The 21,245-nt window shown below is 42.1% G+C and overlaps 1 protein-coding gene across 4 annotated transcripts in view; it reads left to right on the top strand.

Annotated features, from left to right (window-relative positions):
• Nucleotides 1–21,245, top strand: part of RAPGEF1 (Rap guanine nucleotide exchange factor 1) — a 159,541-nt gene that overhangs the window by 83,086 nt on the left and 55,210 nt on the right. For 2 of the 4 annotated variants that reach the window (XM_039506981.1, XM_039506980.1), the window contains exons 4-8: nucleotides 1,941–2,080; nucleotides 8,429–8,607; nucleotides 12,039–12,195; nucleotides 19,252–19,340; nucleotides 19,736–19,888. In XM_039506981.1, the coding sequence (XP_039362915.1) occupies nucleotides 1,941–2,080; nucleotides 8,429–8,607; nucleotides 12,039–12,195; nucleotides 19,252–19,340; nucleotides 19,736–19,888 (718 nt within the window). Of the gene's footprint in view, nucleotides 1–845; nucleotides 958–1,940; nucleotides 2,096–8,428; nucleotides 8,608–12,038; nucleotides 12,196–19,251; nucleotides 19,341–19,735; nucleotides 19,889–21,245 lie in introns of those variants that run through there. The other 2 variants (XM_039506978.1, XM_039506979.1) reach the window with 2 other exon arrangements.

The following is a 21,245-nucleotide window of genomic DNA, read 5'->3' as shown; positions in this document are numbered from 1 at the left end:
AATGAGAGCTGAGTGGACTCAGCAACTTTGATAATTAGTCCACTTTTATTTAAACTGCTCAATCTGGGTTTGGATGACTGTACTAAGTACCTAAATTTGAAAAATAAGAAGAGCCTTAAGTTTAAAAAAGTTCCTGCAATGTTCTGATGCTAAATTTTACTTTTCACCATATATGCTGCTTTATATTTTTCAACTTTATGAACTTGAACAAGGAGCATAGACTGGTCAGTTTCTTGCTTTTCTCCCCTACTTTGTCTAGTCAATTTCAGTTTCTCCTGCAGTAGCAAGCACACTGTAATGTTTAGGTTGCACACAGTACAGAGAGTGTGTGTCTATATGTTGGAGGCGACCCAGTTTCTACTGAGGTTTTTAAGATAAATTTGTTTGAAATATTTCTCTTGGTCTCAGGTTCTGTAAAAGCTTATCTCTACAGAGAGTGTATTTTTGGCCTTATAGTGTCCCTAGAATGTTGTGTGAAGTGGCACATTTGTGTTCAGACTTAAGTATTGACAGGAGGGCAGCTACTAGAGATCCAGTTACTAGAATAGATGGTAACCAGTGACCACTGAGCATCAGCTAACAGAGTGCTTGTAAAATTGTGACACATGACTTCATTAGTTGGAGTTTTTGCTCTGGTGAAGGTGGGAACAGAAGAGACTAAAATCGGCCTTCCTGATGATAGTTAGTAATGCTTATTTCTCTTTAAAGGGAGGCGGTAAGCCCAGGTTCTTTCCCCTGAGTTGTGGTTAGTGCTTTGTGAATGCAGAAACAGTACTAATGCAGCTATGTGGTATTTAGCTGCTGAATGCTAGATTTGACTCAGCAGCCTACTCTATTTGTAGAGTGTACGCTAACGAGAAGGTGCAGCACTACACACATGGGAGATGTCGCTGTTGTTCATTACGACCAATGCAGTCAATTCCCAGATAAGCCAAAAGGGCAAGGGAACGTTCAAGGGTAAGTGTTTACCTTTGCAGATAATGTACGTGAAGGCAAGTTTACTGTTTGCTGTCAGAGTTGTCTGGCTCACTACAAGAGCAATTCGTACCTTTCCTATTAAAATTCTGTTTCCTCAAAATACAATCCAAGTTGCTCACTGCCAGGAAGGCAGCTTATAAACTCTGTTCTATTTAGCAGCACAGCTAAACAGTTTAAAAAAAAAAAATCTCATCAGAAAATCTGTGTGACAGCATCATAGATCTTTGAGCCTTCCATTTTTCAGACGCTCGCAAACCTGAAAAAGAGTTGATTTCCACAATGAAAAATGTGTCCTCCCATGAGGAAACTACTTTACTCAGTCCTCTAATTAAACTGCTTTAGGGTGTACATGTCTGGAAGCAATCTGCTCCTTGTGTTCTGATGGTCCACCCTGACATGTAGGCCACTGTTTGAACTGAAACCCTTTGGAGATATGAAGATCCAGGTTTTTGGGCAAACTATTCATACAAAACCATTCAAAGGCCATGTGTCCTAGGGGATAGACAAATGGACTGGAACTCAAGAGACCTTGCTTCTGTTCCCAGCATTGCCACGGGCCTGTGGGTGACATTGGCAAGTCATTTCCTGTGCCTCAGCACAGTTTCCCCATCTGTAAAATTGGGGTAATGATATTGCCATTCTTTGTAAAGCACTTTAAGATCTATTGGTAAAAATGCGCTGTATAAGAAGTAGCTATCATTATTACTCTGATCCTGATGTAGTACAGGAAAAGCAACCTCATTGTCTTTTTCTCTGAATTTTAGAATAGCTGTATCTGGGGCGAAACAGAGAATGGTGGTGGTTATTACACTTGGAAATATAGTTAGAATTCACATCACTCTATATCAGTGCTGTTTTGTATTCACAGTCTGCTCTTCTAGATAATTTTGTAGCACAACTTGCCTGTTCCCCAAAAAAATCTACTCCAGCCTAATAATGTATCTGCCTATGCTTCTTTCCAGATTCTCAGCGCTCCCATCTCTCCTCTTTCACCATGAAGTTGATGGACAAGTTTCATTCACCAAAAATAAAGCGAACGCCATCAAAGAAAGGAAAACAGGCTGACCTGACAGTGAAAACCCCAGAGAAGCCAGTGAACAAAGTAAGCAGCTGAATGGTACTGTCTTGGTTACAGTCTTGCCAATTCCCTGCCTGTTGAATAGTCTGTACTGTAACTATACTGAAATCTGCTGCTCTGGCAATGTTGCTCTCAGTGCATGGGGCTGTTTTTCCTCCAAAGAATTTTACCGTTTCCTGAGGTACTCTTCAGAGTTCCTTTCCAGAATAACCATATAGATGGTCCTTTGTATGTAGTGTAGTTGACTAGAGACACACACAACTTTCCTTTTGAGATCTTGATGAATATTTCTTCCATGAGCATTGAAATGAGTCGTTATGGAATGCAGTTTATGGCCTGACATTCCCTCCCCACACACGCACACCCTATAGTTACGCTTACAACTTCCAAATCACTGCCTGACTTCAGGGTGTGTTCCATTAAAATGCAAGCAGATCCTTGAAGCCTGTCCAAAGATGTCCTCAATCTCTGGTGACCTCAACCGAGTGAATCAAACAGATGTATTCAAACAGCTGCTGACTTTCAGCCCACCCTTCCTCAAACCTAAGCTAGCTATTTCAAGCCTTATAAGAACCGAGATTGCCTCCTGAAAGAAAGGCAATAGCCAGTTGGCTACCAAAGTATTGCTTCCGCTCTCATTCTGACCTGGTTGAGCAGACAGAAGAATTTAGCTCTAGTATTGCTGAGATTTCCAGGTTTCAGGTGTAGAATTCAGTCCCAGGTTATTAAGAACAACTGGGATTATTTGTGGTAACTTGCAAACCCCGCAGTTGCTGTTGAGAGACCAATTCAGTGTACCATACCACCTTTGCTAACTTGTTTGGTTTATTCCTAGTGAGGTACAGTAGGATTTATACAGTGGGGTTGAGTGGTGTCTAAAAATGAGACAAGGTAATTGTATCCTAGTACTCTTCATCACCATGTGGAAGACTTGGATTTTCATTCTCTGGGCTGGATTTTGCAGTGGAGGCAGGGTGTCTGCATTTTGGGAAGATGTGCTAGATTAGAGGTGGGCAAACTGCGTGGCCCGTGGGGCTGTCCTGCCTGGCTCTTGAGCTCCTGGCGGGGAGGCTAGCCACCGGCCCCTCCCCTGGTGTGCCCCCACCCTTGCAGCCTCAGCTCGCCGAGCCGCCAGCACTCTGGGCGACAGGGCTGCGAGCTCCTGCCGGGCAGTGCAGCAGCATAGCTGGCTCCGGCCGGGCTGTGCGGCTGCCAATCCTGGTGCTCTGAGCGGCGTGGTAAGGGGGCGGGGAGCAGAGGGGTTGGATCGGGGCAAGAGTTCCCGGGGGCAATCATGGGACAGGGAGCAGGGAGCGGTTGGATAGGTGTGGGAGTCCCAGTGGGCCTGTCAGGGGGCGGGGTTGTGGATAGGGGTTGAGGCAGTTGGGACAGGGAACAGGGGGGTGTTGTATAGGGGGTGGGGTCCCACATGGGCAGTTAGGTTGGATCGGTTGGCAGTTCTGAGGGGGGCATCAGGGGGCAGAAAGTGGGAGGGGGCGGATAGGGAGCGGGGGGCCAGGATGTTTGGGGAGGCACAGCCTTCCCTACGCAGCCCTCCATACAGTTTCGGAACCCCTCAGGCCAAAAAGTTTGCCCACTCCTGTGCTAGAGCATTCACACCAGACTGTTAAGGAGAGAGGGTCACTGGCTTAAAAGGGAGTTACGTCCACTATTGAGGAGAGGAGTTGTAAAGCAGGGGAAATTATGAGGTCTTCAGGGTTCTCACTCATCCTCAGAGTGAGAGAAGGAAAGAATGGGCCTGTAGCAGCCCTCTTGTTGAGAAAAGGGTACAACCTATTACTTGAGAGAGAGAGAGATGGGGGCTGCTTGTTTACAATCATCCTTGAGAGCTGCCTTGCTAAGATGAAAATGTATTGGTACTTATGTGGTGCCCTGCAGCCAAGAAAGTGCAAATTTTCACGCTGATCCCAAATTGTACAGAAACCAAAGAAATCTTTGTGACACCAGCACAGAAAAATCCAAACCAGTTCCAATAGTTGTCTTTAAAAAGCAACCATCTGCCAAGTTTCCGCTTTGAATGAATTTACATTTACATGTCCATGGCAAAATGGAGGTTTATTATGGGGACTCATCTGGGCCCCCACTGTGGTGTTGCTACCAGGTCCTACTCATATTGGAGCTCTGACATTGAATTCTATGATATAACTTTTTATGTTAGGTGTCCATTAGAGCAGTAACCATTTTGTAAATGGGGGATAAAAATTGTTTTCCAAAAATCTCTGCAATTTTTTTCTCAACGGAGCCTTTCCATTGGTGGACAGGACAGAGGGGGAATAGGAGATAAGAGAGAGAACACTGATGAGCAGAATAAGTTGTACTGAAAGTAAATCTGATATCTAGAGAGCAGAATATGACTAATAAGAGAATATGGTCTATTCTGCAATAGTTGTTTTTTTTGTCGAATCCTCTTTAGAGATAATATTATTTATTCCAAGGAAATTATAAGAAAGTTAACACACAGTGACTAGTTCAAAGGGTTATTATGTAGAGCATTTTTGAGCTCTGTGTACAATCCAATGGGCTATTTACTGGGGAGAATTTGCGCTATTTTATTTGTATTGATTGATTCACTGACATGCATGTAAAACAGTGTCATAGCCTTTCCTTTTAATTGATATCTGACCACAAACAGATTAAAACATATTCAAAATAGAAAATATATATATATATATTTGCATATGAATGAAAGGCAAGTTTCTTTTGCATTATTTCCCCCAAAGAGCTTAGAGAGCAATATTGGGGAATGACTGACCAGGAATCTGCTGAACATGTAAAAATTTGTTACAAATCTAGGTGCTGGAATTGCATTATGGGGAAAATGAATCTCACTTGAGTTAATTGCTCAATAGGAAAGACAGCTGAGTTGCTGTTCATGTTGGGTAAATTGGCTATTGTTGGTCTGCATTTAAACTGTAAACCTTGTGACTTGTGAAATGTTGATCTCTGGCTCAGTCCTAATCCATTTTAATGACTGTCTCCAGCTAATTGATTAGTTTGATGGTAGCCAACTGATTAGCTTTGTGGGGGGAGGAAAGGGTGCCCCTGGGTCATTATTACAGAGCCTAGATGGAATATAAGGAGAAGTTGACAAATGAGAGATTTTCCTAAGATACATGATGTCAAAAGGCAGACCTGACTGAGTAGATTTCATATCTATGCATGTACTCTGTCTCTTTAAATCCTGCGGCTAAGTCTCCTACACACTTACAGTAGATAATCTAGCTAGAGTAGAAGCAACAGTACCAAAAGATTAAGTGTAAATTCAAGAATGTAGCAAAAACCTATCCAAGTATTAAAAGGATGGTTTATTCCAGATTTAATAGTCAAATGTATGCTGTCACTGTAGCCTATTCATTTCTATATAGGTGCTTACACTGCGCTCATCACCAAAGTATCTGAGTGCCTAACCCTTTCTAGGTCAGCTGTATCTCATACATAATGCATTTGTAATGATTATTTAAGGGAAACCTTCCAAAATCATGCAATGATATATCTGCATGTGTCAGTCAAGTGCGGGGGTGAAGGGACTTATTAGTTTGGCTGAGTAGTAAATCTATCCAATTTAATGCCCCAAATGGAGCAAGTGGAACTGCTGTTTTAGTAACTGCAGCCGTTGTAGATCTGCTCTCTTGCCAGTATAAGTTCACTTATGGGGCAGGTCCACCACAAGTGGAATTTGAAATAAGAGCTTAGTTCAAGTCCCCTGCAGCAATAAGGATGGGAACCCCTACTCACCCATCTTGGCTGTAGGGATATTTGGTGGATGAGCCTAAGCTATAGCTCATAATGCCTTGGAGCATTTAGACATTTTAGGAGCATTAATCAATATCCATCCCACCAGCTCTCTCTGTACACATCATTGCCCATTATTCCTTGTCTCTAGATTTATAATTAACCTCAGGGGAGACAGAGTTTCCACCATTTGTTTTGGGCTTGTGCTGGTCTGTTCAGGCTTCTGAGTGTCATGTTGATGGATTTGGTTTCATATTCTTCATATGAAGTTGATCTCTTGTTCAAGCCTGCTGCATACCAATATGACACCTGGTGTTTGTTTCTGTAGTAAGTTTTTGTTTTATGTGATAGGGTTATCAGCCCCATGCACAACCTTCGGTCCATGGTTCCTTATTCATTATTCCACACTGCCCAAATGTGGACACTTCCCCATCTGCCAACTGGGAGGGATGTGCTTGGTAGCTCTGGAAACTGGTGGACACCCTATGCACCTGGTGGTGCAAGAGGATCAAGAAGAAGAAAAGGAGGCAGAGCGGCTAAGGGAATAGAGGACTGGACTGGGCCTAAGGGAACATAAGTTCTATTCCCAGTTTTGCCACTGGCCTGCTGATCGACATTGGGCAAGTCATTTCACCTCTGTGCCTCAGGTTCCCCGTCTGTAAAATGGGAATAATGGTACTGACCTCCTTTGCAAAGCCCTTTAAGATCAACTGATTAAAAGTTGCTATATAAGTGGTATTACATAATAAAAGTTTGTGTTAGAACTTGCCTAATGATGTTATAACATGCATGGAAATTTAAGCTTGCCTTCTGTAAGGTCAGGTCAGTTGGAACAGCAGCTGAAATAAAGCTAAGGGACCAAGTTCATGTTACCAGCCAGTGCTCCTTACGAATGTCTCATCCGAAGTTGTTTGGTCTGCTGGCCCCGTTTTTCAGGAAAGCTGCAGTTTAACAGCTGAAGGGACATGGGGAGGACACAATGCCCATAGGTCATTAATTCTTGAAGCTGAATTTGCTGAAGGGATAATGGATGAAACCTGACTCTGTTAGGCTCTCTGCTCCTTTACTAGCAATGTTTAGTAGTTAATTTAGATCTCCCCCTCAGGAATTTACTGCCAGCATTAATATACCGTTAGGCACGCTCTGGCAAACTTTAAAAAATATCCTTTACCACAACTCCATTGAACTGTCATATGCCACCTCTGAATTTCCTTTTCCAAAATTGCTGAGTGCCAGGATGTTGGAGGCATTCTCTAAGCTTTTTCCAGTTGACCCCTTCATTCCTGCCAATTCATTCACCGATGCCAAAATCTCTCATTTGTGGTGTGACAGTTCATCCCCTTCATGATTTCCTTCATTCCAGCAGCATCGCTGAGTGAATAGGGCTTTTTATTTATGAATGGAAGGTCTGAGACTGGAGCCCTTACTCACATGAGTAGCCCTATTGAAGTTAGTAGGATTACTTGGGATAGGACTGGACACATAATAATATAATATATGGAGATATACCTATCTCATAAAACTGGAAGGGATCCCGAAAGGCCATTGGGTCCAGCTGCCTCCTTCACTAGCAGGACCAAGTACTGCTTTTGCCTCAAGATCCCTAAGTGGCCCCCTCAAGGACTGAACTCACAACTGGGTTTAGCAGGCCAATGCTCAAACCACTGAGCTATCCCTTATCATTGTAAACATCAGTGATGGAAGTGAAAATATAGGAATTTGGTTTTTATATTTGTTCGTGGGGTTTGCCTGATTGTGGAATTAATTCTCTCGCTTTTTTCGTTGGATGACCGCTTTGCACTAAAATGACTCAAAGTAACATTTTTCAAAAGAGCCTAAGCTCCATTGTCAAAAGCAACTAAATCATTCTGGCCCCCGGACTTCCAATGAAACCCAATGGGGCTTAGGCTCCTAAATCACTTAGGTTTGAAAATTTTACCCTGAATGTGTTTACACTGCATTGCATCTTTTTCTATTATTAAATCCCCACAAAAGGAAAGATCAGCAAGTTCAAAGAGCAGAGTTGTTACCTAACCATTGGCCACTTGAAAATAATTTTTGTTTTATGATTTAAAAATGGGGCACACATTGTGCTTCCATTCCCTTACTTAATTCAAGTAAATAGAATTCTGATCAGATTGGAAAAATCCCTACTGTACTGAAACCAGCTGTTGCCATCCCCTTCCTTGAATCATTCTTGCCATCTGCTCTTAGCACGTGTGCATGGCTCACCTGGAAAGCACAGGCTCTCTTTGTCTCTGCTGACTCCAAAGCAGTGTGATAATTCATCAATAAGGTGAGAGCTTTGCTTAAAAATGACTGAGCTGAATTTCAGTTTGTACCCAAAATCTTTCTCAGAACTTGCCCATTAAAATAAAAAGTCAAAATCTTTGCTATGAATAAATGATATACTGATTATTTTCCTAGGAGTGTCGGGATTAAACTTGGAAAGGTTTGTGGAGAGGGAATGCCCATGTGTGCCTCTAACGCAGAAGTTACATCATTGTGCATTGTTGGTTTCACTGTATACCAGGTGAATTAAAATAACTTTCTTTAAAAAAAAAAAGAAGACATTCTGTAATCTCTTCTTCCCCTCTATCCCCAACCTTTTTCCTTTAGAATTTAACTTGGCTTGAGGAGAAGGAAAAGGAGGTTGTAAGTGCATTGCGCTATTTTAAAACCATTGTGGACAAAATGGCAATTGACAAGAAAGTACTGGAGATGCTGCCAGGTTCAGCAAGTAAAGTGCTAGAGGCCATCTTACCTCTGGTCCAAGTAGACCCTCGGATTCAGCAAAGGTGAGTTTCCCTCTGGGGGAATTGTGATGGGGGAATGGCAGGCAATTTGTATTGTTTTGAAAAATCTTGGCACACAAGTGGCATGAAATGCTGCTCTTGCTAATGATTAGGAAAAAACAGTGGCTGATTTACAAGGCACCTTTCAAACATAAGTCTAAAGGCAAGTTCCCTGCTGCAAAGAGACAACAACATACAGTAGATAAGACAAACCAGATATTGGATGGCAGATTAGGAAAGAGAGAGCAAAAAGAGTTGGTTTGTGAGAAGAAGGAATGATTGATTCTTAGATGTGAGTTTGAAATGGGAGAGGACAGGGATGTGAGGCATGCTTCCAAACAGCAGAGAAGTGGAAGAAAGTTCATTGCTTGATAGCAGGCAGCTGACATTCTCAGAGATTCTGCATCAGATGCTGTGCCCTCACTGCAGCTAGTGTCATTAGCAAGCCAAAAGCAATGAGGGCAGACAGCTTTTGGCTGCAAGTGAGCACATCCACAAGGTATTTATCGGTGAAATTCTTCCACTTCTGCATTAGAGAAGTCTTCGACACATATTGTAAATTGCCTGTTTGGACTTTAAGTCAAATTCAGACCTGGTGTAAGCAGATGCAACTCCGTTGACTTCAGAACAATACATGGTCTGAATTCGTTTCAGGGTGCGCACTCCTCTTTAGTAGATTATCTGTGACTCAATTCCGCATTAAATCTTACGCAGTTGTACAGTGAGTTCGAGGCCAGAAGAAATCTAGTGAGTTGCCAAGGCCACTAGCTCAGCTTGGATTATAAGAACTGTGGACTCTTCAAGCCACAGGCCAGAGCTATAGCTGCTAGATCACACAATCTTCCAGACTTCCGGAGCAGCTGCTTAAAAAACAAACTGCAACAAAACCCACCATTAAATAATGTTGTATAAACAAAACAGCACAAAAATGTATTGGAAAATGCAGATGTGTGAGTCCTGAAATCCTGAGAGATTTCATGCTGTTCTTGTGTATTTTCCCACTGAATATCTCCAAATGCCTCTTTGGTTTTATTTTCAAGAGCATTTTTGAAAAGCTGTCCAGTTAAACTATTGCTGCTACCACCTGTGAAGCCTCAGTTACTGATAAGTCTCAGAGGCTGACAGGAAAAAGAGGTGGTGTGATCTTCAGAGATGAAGAAATGACAGTATCTCTTACAGAACCACACTCTAAAGCCAGCCACAGTAGGGTGGTGTTACCTACTCTGCTGAGAGCCTTCAGAGTCTAGAGTTTAACTGGGTTTAGTGAGGGAACATCTGGGGAAGAATTAAGTCAATTGGAGTTAGAGCAAAACTGAATTTGCCACTTGGTTATTAACTTCTGCTAGTTTAGGAGAGGTATCACTCCTGTATGAAAGAACATGGGCTAACCCTGTCCTTATTTGCATCAATCAGGCACAGTAAGGCCTTGTGAAAGGAAAAGGACAGCTGGTAAGAGTGGAGCCAGCCTGTAGACAAAGGTGTTCCTACTGTACCTGGCCATTACGGGGTTGGGAGTAAATGGATAAAGATCAGAGTGGCAGCTGAGGTAAAGGAGTACCATTTTAGGTTTAGTTTGTAGAGCTACAGAGAGCAGTAGCTGTTGAAATTGGAATATTGTTCAGGTTTTTTAGACCCAGAGTTCCTTTGACTGCTATCAAGTTTCCCACAGCCATTAAATTCCTGACAAGCACCTGCTTTCACTTAATCAAATAAAAAGTCCCCTAACTTGTGTCAAGAGATCATGTAAAATGTTAGTGAGTATCTTTAGGATAGAAAATGTCATCTTTGTGTAGTCAATCATTTTCTGATTCATGTCTCCACAGGGCATGTGTTGAATTAGTTTAACTTACTGGGGAGATTGAAATACAGAATATGTCTTGGAACACAAATACTGTCTGAGCTGCCCTCTCAATCCCAGGCAGTTAGATGAGGAGATATGGGAGCTGGATGTCAGAATCTAGCCTTTCAGCAGGGAGCTTCCATGATCAGTATGGGCTATAGTCATGTGGTCTTTTTCACTGAGTAATGACCTCCTCCAGTAGACAGTGTTAGGGCAGGAATCCTGTATGCATGTTCTAGCGAGTTTAGCCCCATTCAGTTAGTGAGGATTTGGCAGTCTCATTAAGCAGCGCCCTTTCATGCTGTACCTACGTATCTTACTCCTTTCAATTAGTGGCAAGGCACAAAGGGAGATTTTGATGTTGAATCCCCCTCAAGAAAAATGTGTGAGGATGGGTTGTTGTGCAAGAAAGCCACCCAATTGTTGTTGAATTCCTTTTTGGCTTTCAAGGAAGCATTTGCATCAAGGAAAAAAAAATAATTACATCTAGTACAAAGTGGGCTTTTCAATTACTGCCTTCTTAGAAGGAAGTGGATTGAAGATTAATGGTAAAAAAATCAAAGCCTTGGAAAGAGTCAGGGGAGAGACCTATTTAGAAAACATCTACTTCCCAGCTAACTTCTCTTGAAACGAGACAGAATACTGACAAGCACCATCGTTCTGAAAAATGTACTCTCCATTCTTTGCAGTCCTCCCTTTGAAGTTTTAGAATAGTTCATTACCCACCTAGGGCTTGATTCTGCAAACCTCATTCACCCAAGGAATCTCATTGAAGTTTATGGGCTTGATTCTCCTCTCAATAACACCAATCATTAAATCACTGGAGAGACACCAGCAGAATCATGCAATTGGGATACTTATGTGAGTCAGGGTTGCAGGACCACATCTCTCTGTTGTCCTGATGTATCTTGAAAACATCTTTCCTGTTTGTGACGAAGCTTCAGATTAACACGTTTGTTAAAAATGACTATTAGGTCTTTATTGAAACATCATAAAGTATCAGCACACCTTGTTTATTAGTGAAATGGTCATTTTCAGAGCTGGTAGAGCAAAACCTTAAAAGTAGTTTTGTTACAATTTTATTTAGTTCTTCCTTTTCCCAATAATCGTGTTTTTTTTTTCTTTCACAAAAATGGCTTTAGTGCTATTCTACCTTTAAAAAAGCCAAAACTGAAATTCATTCACTCAGAGCATTCAGAACCAAACTGTTGTGCACACACAATGTCGGAAGAAAACTTTTCATAAGGAACGCAAGTTTAGTTCCACATTTCCAAGGATTAAGAACAGTGTGAAACTTATTCTCAAAACTATGAAAACATACCTTAATACCATTGTTTCAACAGCTACTTGAGAACTAGTAGTGTGACTGGAAAAGACATGAAATCCATGTGTCATCTTGGTCCTACGTAAACACAAATTCCAGAAGAGAGAGTTAACAGAAGAAAAATTCAAATAGGGCACAGTGGAATTTTTACCTTTTGCTAACACACATTTGTTTAAAAATAAATTGTGGGATTGGCAGTAATTTCTCTTTTAAGATAATTGTGCCATATTTTCATTTTATTATCTCTTGAACTCATTTTTTCCCCTCCAGTTCTGCCATCTCTTCCTGCTATAGCCGGGTGTACCAGAGTCTGGGAAATCTGATTCGTTGGTCTGATCAGGTGATGCTGGAGGGGGTGAACTCAGAAGACAAGGAGATGGTGACCACAGTGAAGGGTGTCATTAAAGCTGTTCTGGACGGAGTCAAGGTATGATATGCTAGATACTGCATGCTATAGATAGTATACGGTATTCATCTTTTCTAAAATATTTATTTGGAGGATAAAGACAACAGTTTTTAGGAGCATGTAAAACATAAAAATCCTGTTCTTGACATGAATAAATTCTTATCTCAGAAATCTACTACAGCGTAAATGAGATTGCCTTATCTGGTGCATTTCTTAAGGATCAGCACAAATGGTTAGCGCAACAATGCATGCTGATGGACTGCCAGCAGCAACGAACCTTTATTGTATTAAATTTTTAGTGAGCCTTCCCCATTCCGAATGCAGCTTACAGGTTGGAGTTCACATATTTTTCTGTCTAGACAAAGGGTAATGGAAATGTTTCCCGTTAATGCTCAGAGAGAATCAAAGATGCCAACCTCCACCTTTAACATTAATGAAAAGGTATGAATCAGTAGTGTGATGCTGTAGTTCCTTGTCACTGGGGGCTGGTGACTGAAGCTAGGCTACGATCGATTGTTTTGGAGGTTTGGTTTGCACAAGCAGTAGTAAGTTCTGTATTCTGTGTGTGACCTTCTTGGGACACCCCTACTCCCAGCTCTGCCTGAAAAAGCTACCAGCATGCCTTCCACCTCCCAGTAGATTTTTGTCATCCATGTTTCTCCTTACCATGTCCCAGGCCTTTCCCCACCTTTGCTGATGTTGTGCAGCCCAATCACTCTAGCAGCCTCTCTGCTGGATCCTACCACCCTTGAATTAGATGTTTGAACACCCTGGAGCTTTTCTTAATTGAATACTTTATGTTCAGGGTCTCTTGTCAAAGGCCCCCAGGCACTAGCAAAGAGGTTGTCATATGTGTTGGAACTGTATTTTGAAAGGCAGGGACATCTTAAGTGCAGAAAGAGGGAATTAAGCCTCTTATGCCAAACTGAATCAGACCTCTAAAGATCTGTTTAAAGGCTCAAGGACTGAGGTACAGTTGGGGTAGGTTCTTATTCCAGCTGATCCACTTAACTCGTTCTTCTTTCCTTAGAAAATCATATAGTAATAATTAATTAATATGTAGCTCTTAATAACACTTCTCATCAGTAGATCTCAAACCACTTTACAAAAGAGATCAGTATCATCATCCCCATTTTACAGATGGGGCAACTGAGGAACAGAGAGTGGCAGTAACTTGCCCATGTCACCTAGCAGGCCAGTGGCAGAGCCAAGAATAGAACCCAGGTCTCCTGAGTCCCCATCCGGTGCTCTGTCTGTTGGGTCACGCTGCCATCTTTTTATTGTACTCAAACTTGGCTTAGTTTCTGTTGCAATTCACTTTCACACAGAGTTCCAAGCATCTCATGGGCTTTGGTCATCGCCAGAAGTGTTGGTGTGCTGCTCTGAGCGTCCATCTTTCATGTCATGCACTTTAGTTAGTAAAAATAACCCTATTAGTTCTGAAGGCTTTTAAAGTTCTTTATTTGAAACAAAATGTTCCCATCATCCAGAGAAATCACATTTCCAGCATTGTTCTGCATGGTATGCCCCTTAAACGTAGGCACCAAACATCACCTAAAATGGGTGTTTAACTCTCTGAGTGGGATAGGAGGGGAAAAGCATGGATGCAGAACTGTAGGGACGGAGCCTCAGCTGGTGTAAATTGTCAGAGCTCCCTGGACTTCAATGGCACTGGGGCAATTTTCACCTCCTGAGGATCTGCCCCATAGTATCCAAACAGCCCAACAAATAGGGGAGGCAGCGAAACACTGGCTTTGACCTTGTTCAGATCTATATAGTCCTGTGCAGACGTGTGTGTGTGTGTGTGTGGCGAGACTCATCCTGTGCAGACCTGTGTCACTGCACAGGTATAGATAAGAGTTGTGTGTGCAGACCCACTGCATAGAAATACCAATTTGGTTTTAATTTAAACCAGTACCTTAAATATCTGGTATCTGTACTCTTGGCTAGAAAGAAGACAGAGTTTCAGTGTAAGTGCGTGTAAGAGACATGAAAGCATCTCTTACTGTGTGGGAAGTGGGGAGTTATTTTAGAAGAGCCAAGCTGACCATGGTATCTGGAAGCAGGAAGTGAGAAATTGGACACTTCTCTACTGCCCTGAGCGATTTCTGTAACGTTAGTAAAATCTCCATCAAATCCCAGTTCTACATTTTAGTGCTTACTTCCCTCTTCAGTCTCAGTATTGTGCTTGGGACAGCCTGCCCCTTTGTATTATTTGCTGTGTTCATCTCAGGTTTGGTTATTTATAGCAAGCAAAATTCCCTTTTATGATTACACCATTTAAAAAAAAATCCATCTCATTTTGGAATTTCCAGTTTGCTAAAGTAGCAGGGAGTGCATAGATAGCAGTAATTACACATGATTAAAACTGACAGGAGCCTTTTTACAGTTCTGATAAGGAGTAGCTTGGTGTGCATCTGGCCCAGTTGCTTAACCCTCTATGTGATGAGCTAAAGAGCTGTGACTGACTCTCGGGCCTCTGACTCCTGGGTTAACGGATGCGGGGGAGGGAGAAAGTAGAGGTATGGAAAACTTGGTGGTGTTTGGTAATGTTTTCAAAATTTGAAGCACCATTGACTGGTTTCAAAGGGACGGCTTTTAATGCTTGCCTGGAGTTTTGCGGTAAGGACATGGGAGCTGGTGGGATCCTCAGACTTAGAGCTGGGTGAATAACTGATTTTTCGCTTTGGTCACAATTCCAAAAAATTGAGGAAACGTGTCAGTTTGGGTTGAACTGAATCTGAAATTTTTGGTGACTTGAAAAAGTTTGCCCAAAGTGGGGATTTGATCAAAGGTCTCCTGCATCTCAGGTGCACCCTTATCACTTGGCTAAAGCTTATGAGGCGTGACAGTAGTGGCAGTGCCATCACCATGTCACTGTCCTCCTTCTCTTCTGGCCATTTTGTGAGTATCTGAAAGTATTTGTGTCAAATGTGTGACTAGTTTGGGGTCAACCAAAACTGCGTTTTTCTTTGAATGATCCACACAGCTCTATTCAGATATGCCTTCATTTGGGACTTGAAGGGACTGGGAAATAACAGAGCAACAGAATTATGGGCTACTCCAAAATGTTGTCACTCCTATGCCATGTCAGTGCATGTGATGAGAGGTATTTAATTTCCACAGTAATGGTCTGAAATATTCTTAGCAGTGCTTTAAAGCCTCAATTTAGATTGTTTTCCCCTGATATGATCTCTAAATTCCCATATGCAAAAGAGGCTTGTCTCTTGTTATAAAGCAGTGAAAAGGGAAAATTGGCTAAGCACGTTAATCTCTGGAGGCTGAAAGTTGTCAGCATTGTGGCAACGGTTGCCAGTGACACAAACCTCCTCATCATTCAACTCGATTTGGTTAGGTTTATTAAACACAGTGGAGGAGGAGAAAAGAGGAAATTAATCAGCAGATTTACCTTCGCTGATCCAAGAGCCTCTCAGGCATATTTCAGCTTTTGGTTTATTTCATTTAGTTTCATTTCATTTAGTTTTCTTTTATGCATTATGTGATCATTATCAGGCATTTATGAGCAAGATCAAAGGGCCTGATCCAAAGTACTTTGAAGTCTATTGGAGTCTTTCCAGTGACTTCATCAACAATTGATCTGGTCCAGAATGCACAAAGGCAGCAATCAAGTGAGTCACCTCTCAATCTTGATCATAACTTGGTACATGAAATGCCAACTGCAGCACAACCCATTTTACAGCTCTATGCTAGTAGGAGTAATGGATGTGATGATGTCACTGCATGGTTGCCAAAAAACCTAGCATTTGGGAACTGAAAATCCTTATGGGATCCCAGTTTCCAAAATCCCACTGATGCTTTTCCTTGTGCTTCTGTACAAATGGTAAAGGGAACTGCAAAGCTAAAATGAAAATGGAGTTCAGTCTCTATTTCTCTAATAATCCCCAGTACCCTGGTTGCAGGCAGGCACTCAACACAGAAATAAGTTTTAACTAATATGTTTTTAATTCTTTTCCTCCTTTGTAAGATTCCCTCTTGTACTTTAGATTTGTGGTGCTTGTCTGGGATGTCCCAGAATGACACTTTCTTAAGAGAATTGCTGGCAGGATTTCAGAGCCTGAGGGGAATCAGATTTTTAGAAGGTTAGTTAAAACTTGTGCTGTGTTCCCCTTTAGCAGAGGGGACATTCAGCAGAGAAATCTGAGGTTAACTCAGTGTTCGCAACTTCGCAGTTCCTCTTTAACTGAGGGTGTTTGGGTATTACAGTTTTCGTGCAGTGTTTCCACTGTACATCAGCACAGTGTAATTTATAGATACCGTCATAAGCCCTGAAGCGCTGTTGCTACCCAGTTCAAATTATGAACACTTAGACGGACATGGCCTGCCCTGGGTGAGGGCAGGGGCCTGTTAGAGAAGGGGTTAACAATGGTTTCCTTAATCCTGGACTTTCTTTCATCCTTGGCAGACATGAGCCTTGCACTTCCCACTGAACTCTACTCACTGCAGGGGTGGTTCTTCCATCTCTCCTAGATAGGAGCCGCTTTGTAGCACCAACCATAGCAGACACGCATGCTCTATCTGCTCCTGCATCGTGTTTTATTCAGCATATGTGGTCTCTCCAGGGCCGACATCTCTAAAGCTGGGTGTTTTGCTCTGCTCTTGATAGGTGTCCAGCCTTACACAAGGTAGATTGATTATGAGCACAAACCAGTTATGTAAACATAACTCCCAGTACCAAAACAGTCTGTAATGGGCTCATCGTCTGGTTGATGCATGTTCATTGCATGCATAGTGCATTGCTGTTCGTTCCTCGCGTTGAGCACATGTTGTCCCTTAGAAGTTTAGGTTTTGTAGAGTCACTTGAATTGACTCTTTTCCTCAGTAGGATGATGGCGATGACGTTGTAATCATGTTTACTCATGTTTTATGAAGCACTGACAGTTGTTTTCTAACTCATCAGTTTGGGATGTGCAGATGTTAGCTGAATTTCAGGTTGCTGTAAAAAAATTAGTTCTTTGCATCTTCCTTTGAATAACGTGCAGGGGAGCCAATATGATCTGACAGCACTGGTAGTTATCCAGTCTGATTGGACCAGGGCGCATGTTTATAGCTTTGAGCAATAGATCTATTTTGTCTGCCTCTAACCGCCATAAAATGTGCTCTCCACTATAATGGCATTGTTGGAGCATGAGTTATTGTTTTGACTGCTAGCAGACTTGTAGTTCAGGATTATCATGCCCTTATCTCTTTATCCACAGTCTTATCTGTTATAGCCAGATAGACCGTACAAAAGTTCTCTATATGATCATGAAACTTCCATAACTACAGTATTAAAGGAGGCAGGGCTTTAAACAAATTTAACTGTAAATTTAACTCAGAAAGCTGAAGGGAATCCTGTGGAAAACTAAATCATACTTTCTGATATTTACATATCTATACTTTATTTATAAAACTTAAAACAATTTCATTATTTTATTGGTTGGCCAAAGTGAGGTCCTACACTCAACTTTATTCATATTCTGTTATTTCTCGGCTTACTTGCATTTCAGGTAAAATTGATATCGTGGCTTAGTGATCACCTGTATTTGGAGGCTGGATTAGTCACCAGTGTAAGCGAGGTTGCCTTATAGTCTTATCTCAACAGAGTTATTGGCTCATCTCCTTTGAGGTGCTGTTAGCCAGTCTCTGAAGTATGATTCAGAGAGCTTAGGAAGGAGGTTCTTATTTCTCATTAAATGGAGTTCTTTGATGTTTCCTTCACTATATGTGAACAGATAGCTCCTTCTGGGTTAAGCTTTTTTTTTTTTTTTTATTTAAAGTAGATTCATAGATCCCAAGGCCAGAAGGAACCATTGTGACCATCTTGTCTGACCTTCTGTATAACACAGCCCAGAGAACTTCCCCAAAATAATTGCTAGCACATGTCGTTTCAAAAAACATCCAATCTTGATTTTAAAATCCTCTATGATGGAGGGGGATTGTGCATAGTGCATGGCCGCTGGCTGCCTCAGTGCCACTTTAAGCTTCACTATCTAAAGGCTCTGACACCCATATACAGGTGGGCATAGGAAGGCCCAATCTGGGTGTGTCTACAGGAGATGTTGTCCACGACCTCCAGTTACTAGTGAACCCATTTGACATGTCTGGTTTTTTGGAGACAGTAGAGTGGCTCATTTTCCTCTGGCATGGGACAAAATGGACATCTGGTCTTTTGGGCTCCACTTTCTTATTTTGGATGTGTTTTCATTTGCAACTGGAAATTTAAATCCATGCAGAAATACATGGTAAGAAGATGTGTGCCACTTTCTTGTTCCTCCATGTCTTGGTCTCCAGTGTTGATGGGGTGAATGATGTTGCTAGTAAAGCCCATTTCAAGTGAAAAGATGAGAAGTAGTAAAAGTAGGAGGCAGGGAAGATGGTATATCCAAGCCAGGAATCCCACTAGCAACTCTGGTTGTGAAGGGTCGCAGTGATTAGGAGAAAGCGGTCTGTTTAGAAACTAGGTCCAGAAGGTCCTTGCTAAGTGCTGCTGCTGACTGGTGAGATCCATTGTGAATTCCAACATTTTGCAAATTAGCAAGGTAAGGTAAGTCAGCAGAAAAGCAGGCTTTGCATTACAGAATATAATTTGTTCTTTTCTTTGGAGAACTGCCATTTCTTTTAGCTAATTATAATATTTCATAGTATGCAGGGGCGGCTCTAGGGATTTTGCCGCCCCAAGCACGGCAGACAGGCTGCCTCCGGTGGCTTGCCTGCGGAGGGTCCGCTGGTCCCACGGCTTCGGCGGACCTCCCGTGGGCATGCCTGTGGGAGGTCCGCCAAAGCCGCGGGACCAGCGGACCCTCCACAGGCAAGCCACCGGAGGCAGCCTGCCTGCCGCCCTTGCGGTGCCGGCAGAGCGCCCCCCGCAGCTTGCCGCCCCAAGCACGTGCTTGGCGTGCTGGAGCCTGGAGCCGCCCCTGATAGTATGCTAGCGTTGCAATATGAAGAAGATTTGGTGCTATGACACCCTGCTACAGGTTGCTTCCTGAGAGGAGCAGAAAGATTATTATTACTGTGCTACATTTTAGCAAAGGTCCATGGTAGTTATCTTTTGCTGTTTTTTTTGCCTTTATATAGGAGCTGGTCAGACTCACAATAGAGAAACAGGAACATCCGTCTCCCACAAGCCCAGTTAAACCCAGTTTACCAGCATGTAAATCTGACAGGTGGGTCACCAACAAATGTTTGATTGGGGTGTTTATATATAAACAGACACTCACGTATCTTGATGTCTGCATGTGGGTTGATTTCTTGCCTCCGGTAGCTGAATACTTTAGGGCCAGGATCTGGCGAACTTCCTCACTCAGGGAAGCACCATACTCCTCAGGGAGTCCTATTGATTGCAGTGGGGCTACTTGAGAAGTAAGGTGCTACTCAGTGTGAGGAAGGATGCTGAAATCCGGCAACAAGAAATCATTTGCATTTTACATTGTGGATACATACGGAGTTTTGCTTGGAGATAGTATTTTTTTGTATTTCACTGTTATTTCTTTTAAATATGTATTTTAAAGTATATGTATAAATCACATGCAGACAGCATTCTACAAATTGTGCTTTGCAGCCCCTCAGAGCTTCCCCTGACGGATAGAGAGATGGAGATTCTCAACAAGACAACTAGTATGACTCAGTCTTCTGAGATACTGACTGACTCCATGGACGAAGAGGTTGCCCCTCCCAAACCCCCTCTACCTTGCATTCGCGTGGCAGAAAACAGGTAACCCTGACATGCAGTCTGCCTCTCTTGTATGCTGGTCGCTATAGTATACAACCATATTACATTAGCCCTTCCCAATGTAACTTATACATGAGAGAAATCCTTCTGTTGGTTATAGATGTCCCCCTTGTTGTAAATACAACCCTTGCCATTGTAAACCCTTTCTCTGCTATATTTCATTTCCTGCCCTCCAGGATGAATTCTCTGAATAACATCGAGTCCCCGGAAAAATGTGTCTCCTTGCAGGACAGGAAGGATTTTAAAAATCCAGGACTATAGCAGTTCTTACTCAACACAGGAAGTGAATAGTGACCCTGCTTCATTTCTTGGGCTTGGGTTTTTTAAAGGTTTATTTGAGTATAAATTGACATTTAAAGAAACTTTGCAAAACCAATGCTGTATTGTGTTTGAGACAGGCCTTACTGCCCCTCTAGGCTGGCTTTAGCAGGCTCCTGTGGGAGATTGGACTTCTCCAGCACAGTGCATAATGGGGCATGATTTGGATCTAGGGGAGGACTAAATGTCAGAAGTCCTATCACAGGAAACAAACCATAAATGAAGTAATTTATGCTCCTCTTCACTTGTTTGGGCCATTCAACACATTTTTAAAGTTAATGGAGTTTTAAAATCCACATGCAAATCAGCTTTAGGTCTGAAGGGTGTGTGTGGTGACAGGTCCTTGTACTAAGAAGCCATAGTTCTATCTTTATTATCATTATTAGTATTTATAGTGCCCCCATCTCCATGGTATCTTGGTGTACTTCATATGGCTTACATTTTCCAAAGGGAAATCTGGCGGCTGCTATGGATAAAGAAAGCTTAATAGGTCTTCATCTAATAAGCGAGTCCAGAATTGCCTATTGGAAGAACCAGAGTCTGAGAGTTAGGATTCCTGAGATCTATTTCCAACTCTGCCACTGGCTTGATTCTTGTTTTCAGCAAGTCCCTTTGTTTGTCTGTGCCTTTCTTTTCCCATGTGTAATTTTAGGCCAACATTTTCTTTTGAAAACACTTTAAGATCCTTTGATGAAAGTGTACACTATGTAAGTGCAAAGCATTCTTATTTAAAAGTACATGAATGCCTTGGAGGATGACATTTTTCTGTGCTGTTTTAGTTATATCCATATGGGGCTTGATCAATTCTCATTGAAACCAAAGGAAGTCTTTCTGTTCATTTCAGTGGGCATTTTAGCAGCCCATAATCTGTATGAATGTGTTATAGAAGTATTCTGAAAATATAATGGGTGTAACCATTACAAAAGTATTGGAGATGATTGGAACTCAGCACACGCTAGTCTGAGATCTCATGAAAAGAAAGATTTGATTTGCAGGACACGTTTTAAGGGGTTTAGTAGGT

The sequence above is a fragment of the Mauremys reevesii genome, linkage group 19 (assembly GCF_016161935.1).
Source record: "Mauremys reevesii isolate NIE-2019 linkage group 19, ASM1616193v1, whole genome shotgun sequence".
Classification (NCBI taxonomy): Eukaryota; Metazoa; Chordata; order Testudines; family Geoemydidae; genus Mauremys; species Mauremys reevesii.
The sequence above is the reverse complement of the archived record's forward strand: the minus strand, read 5'-3'. Positions and strand labels throughout refer to the sequence as shown.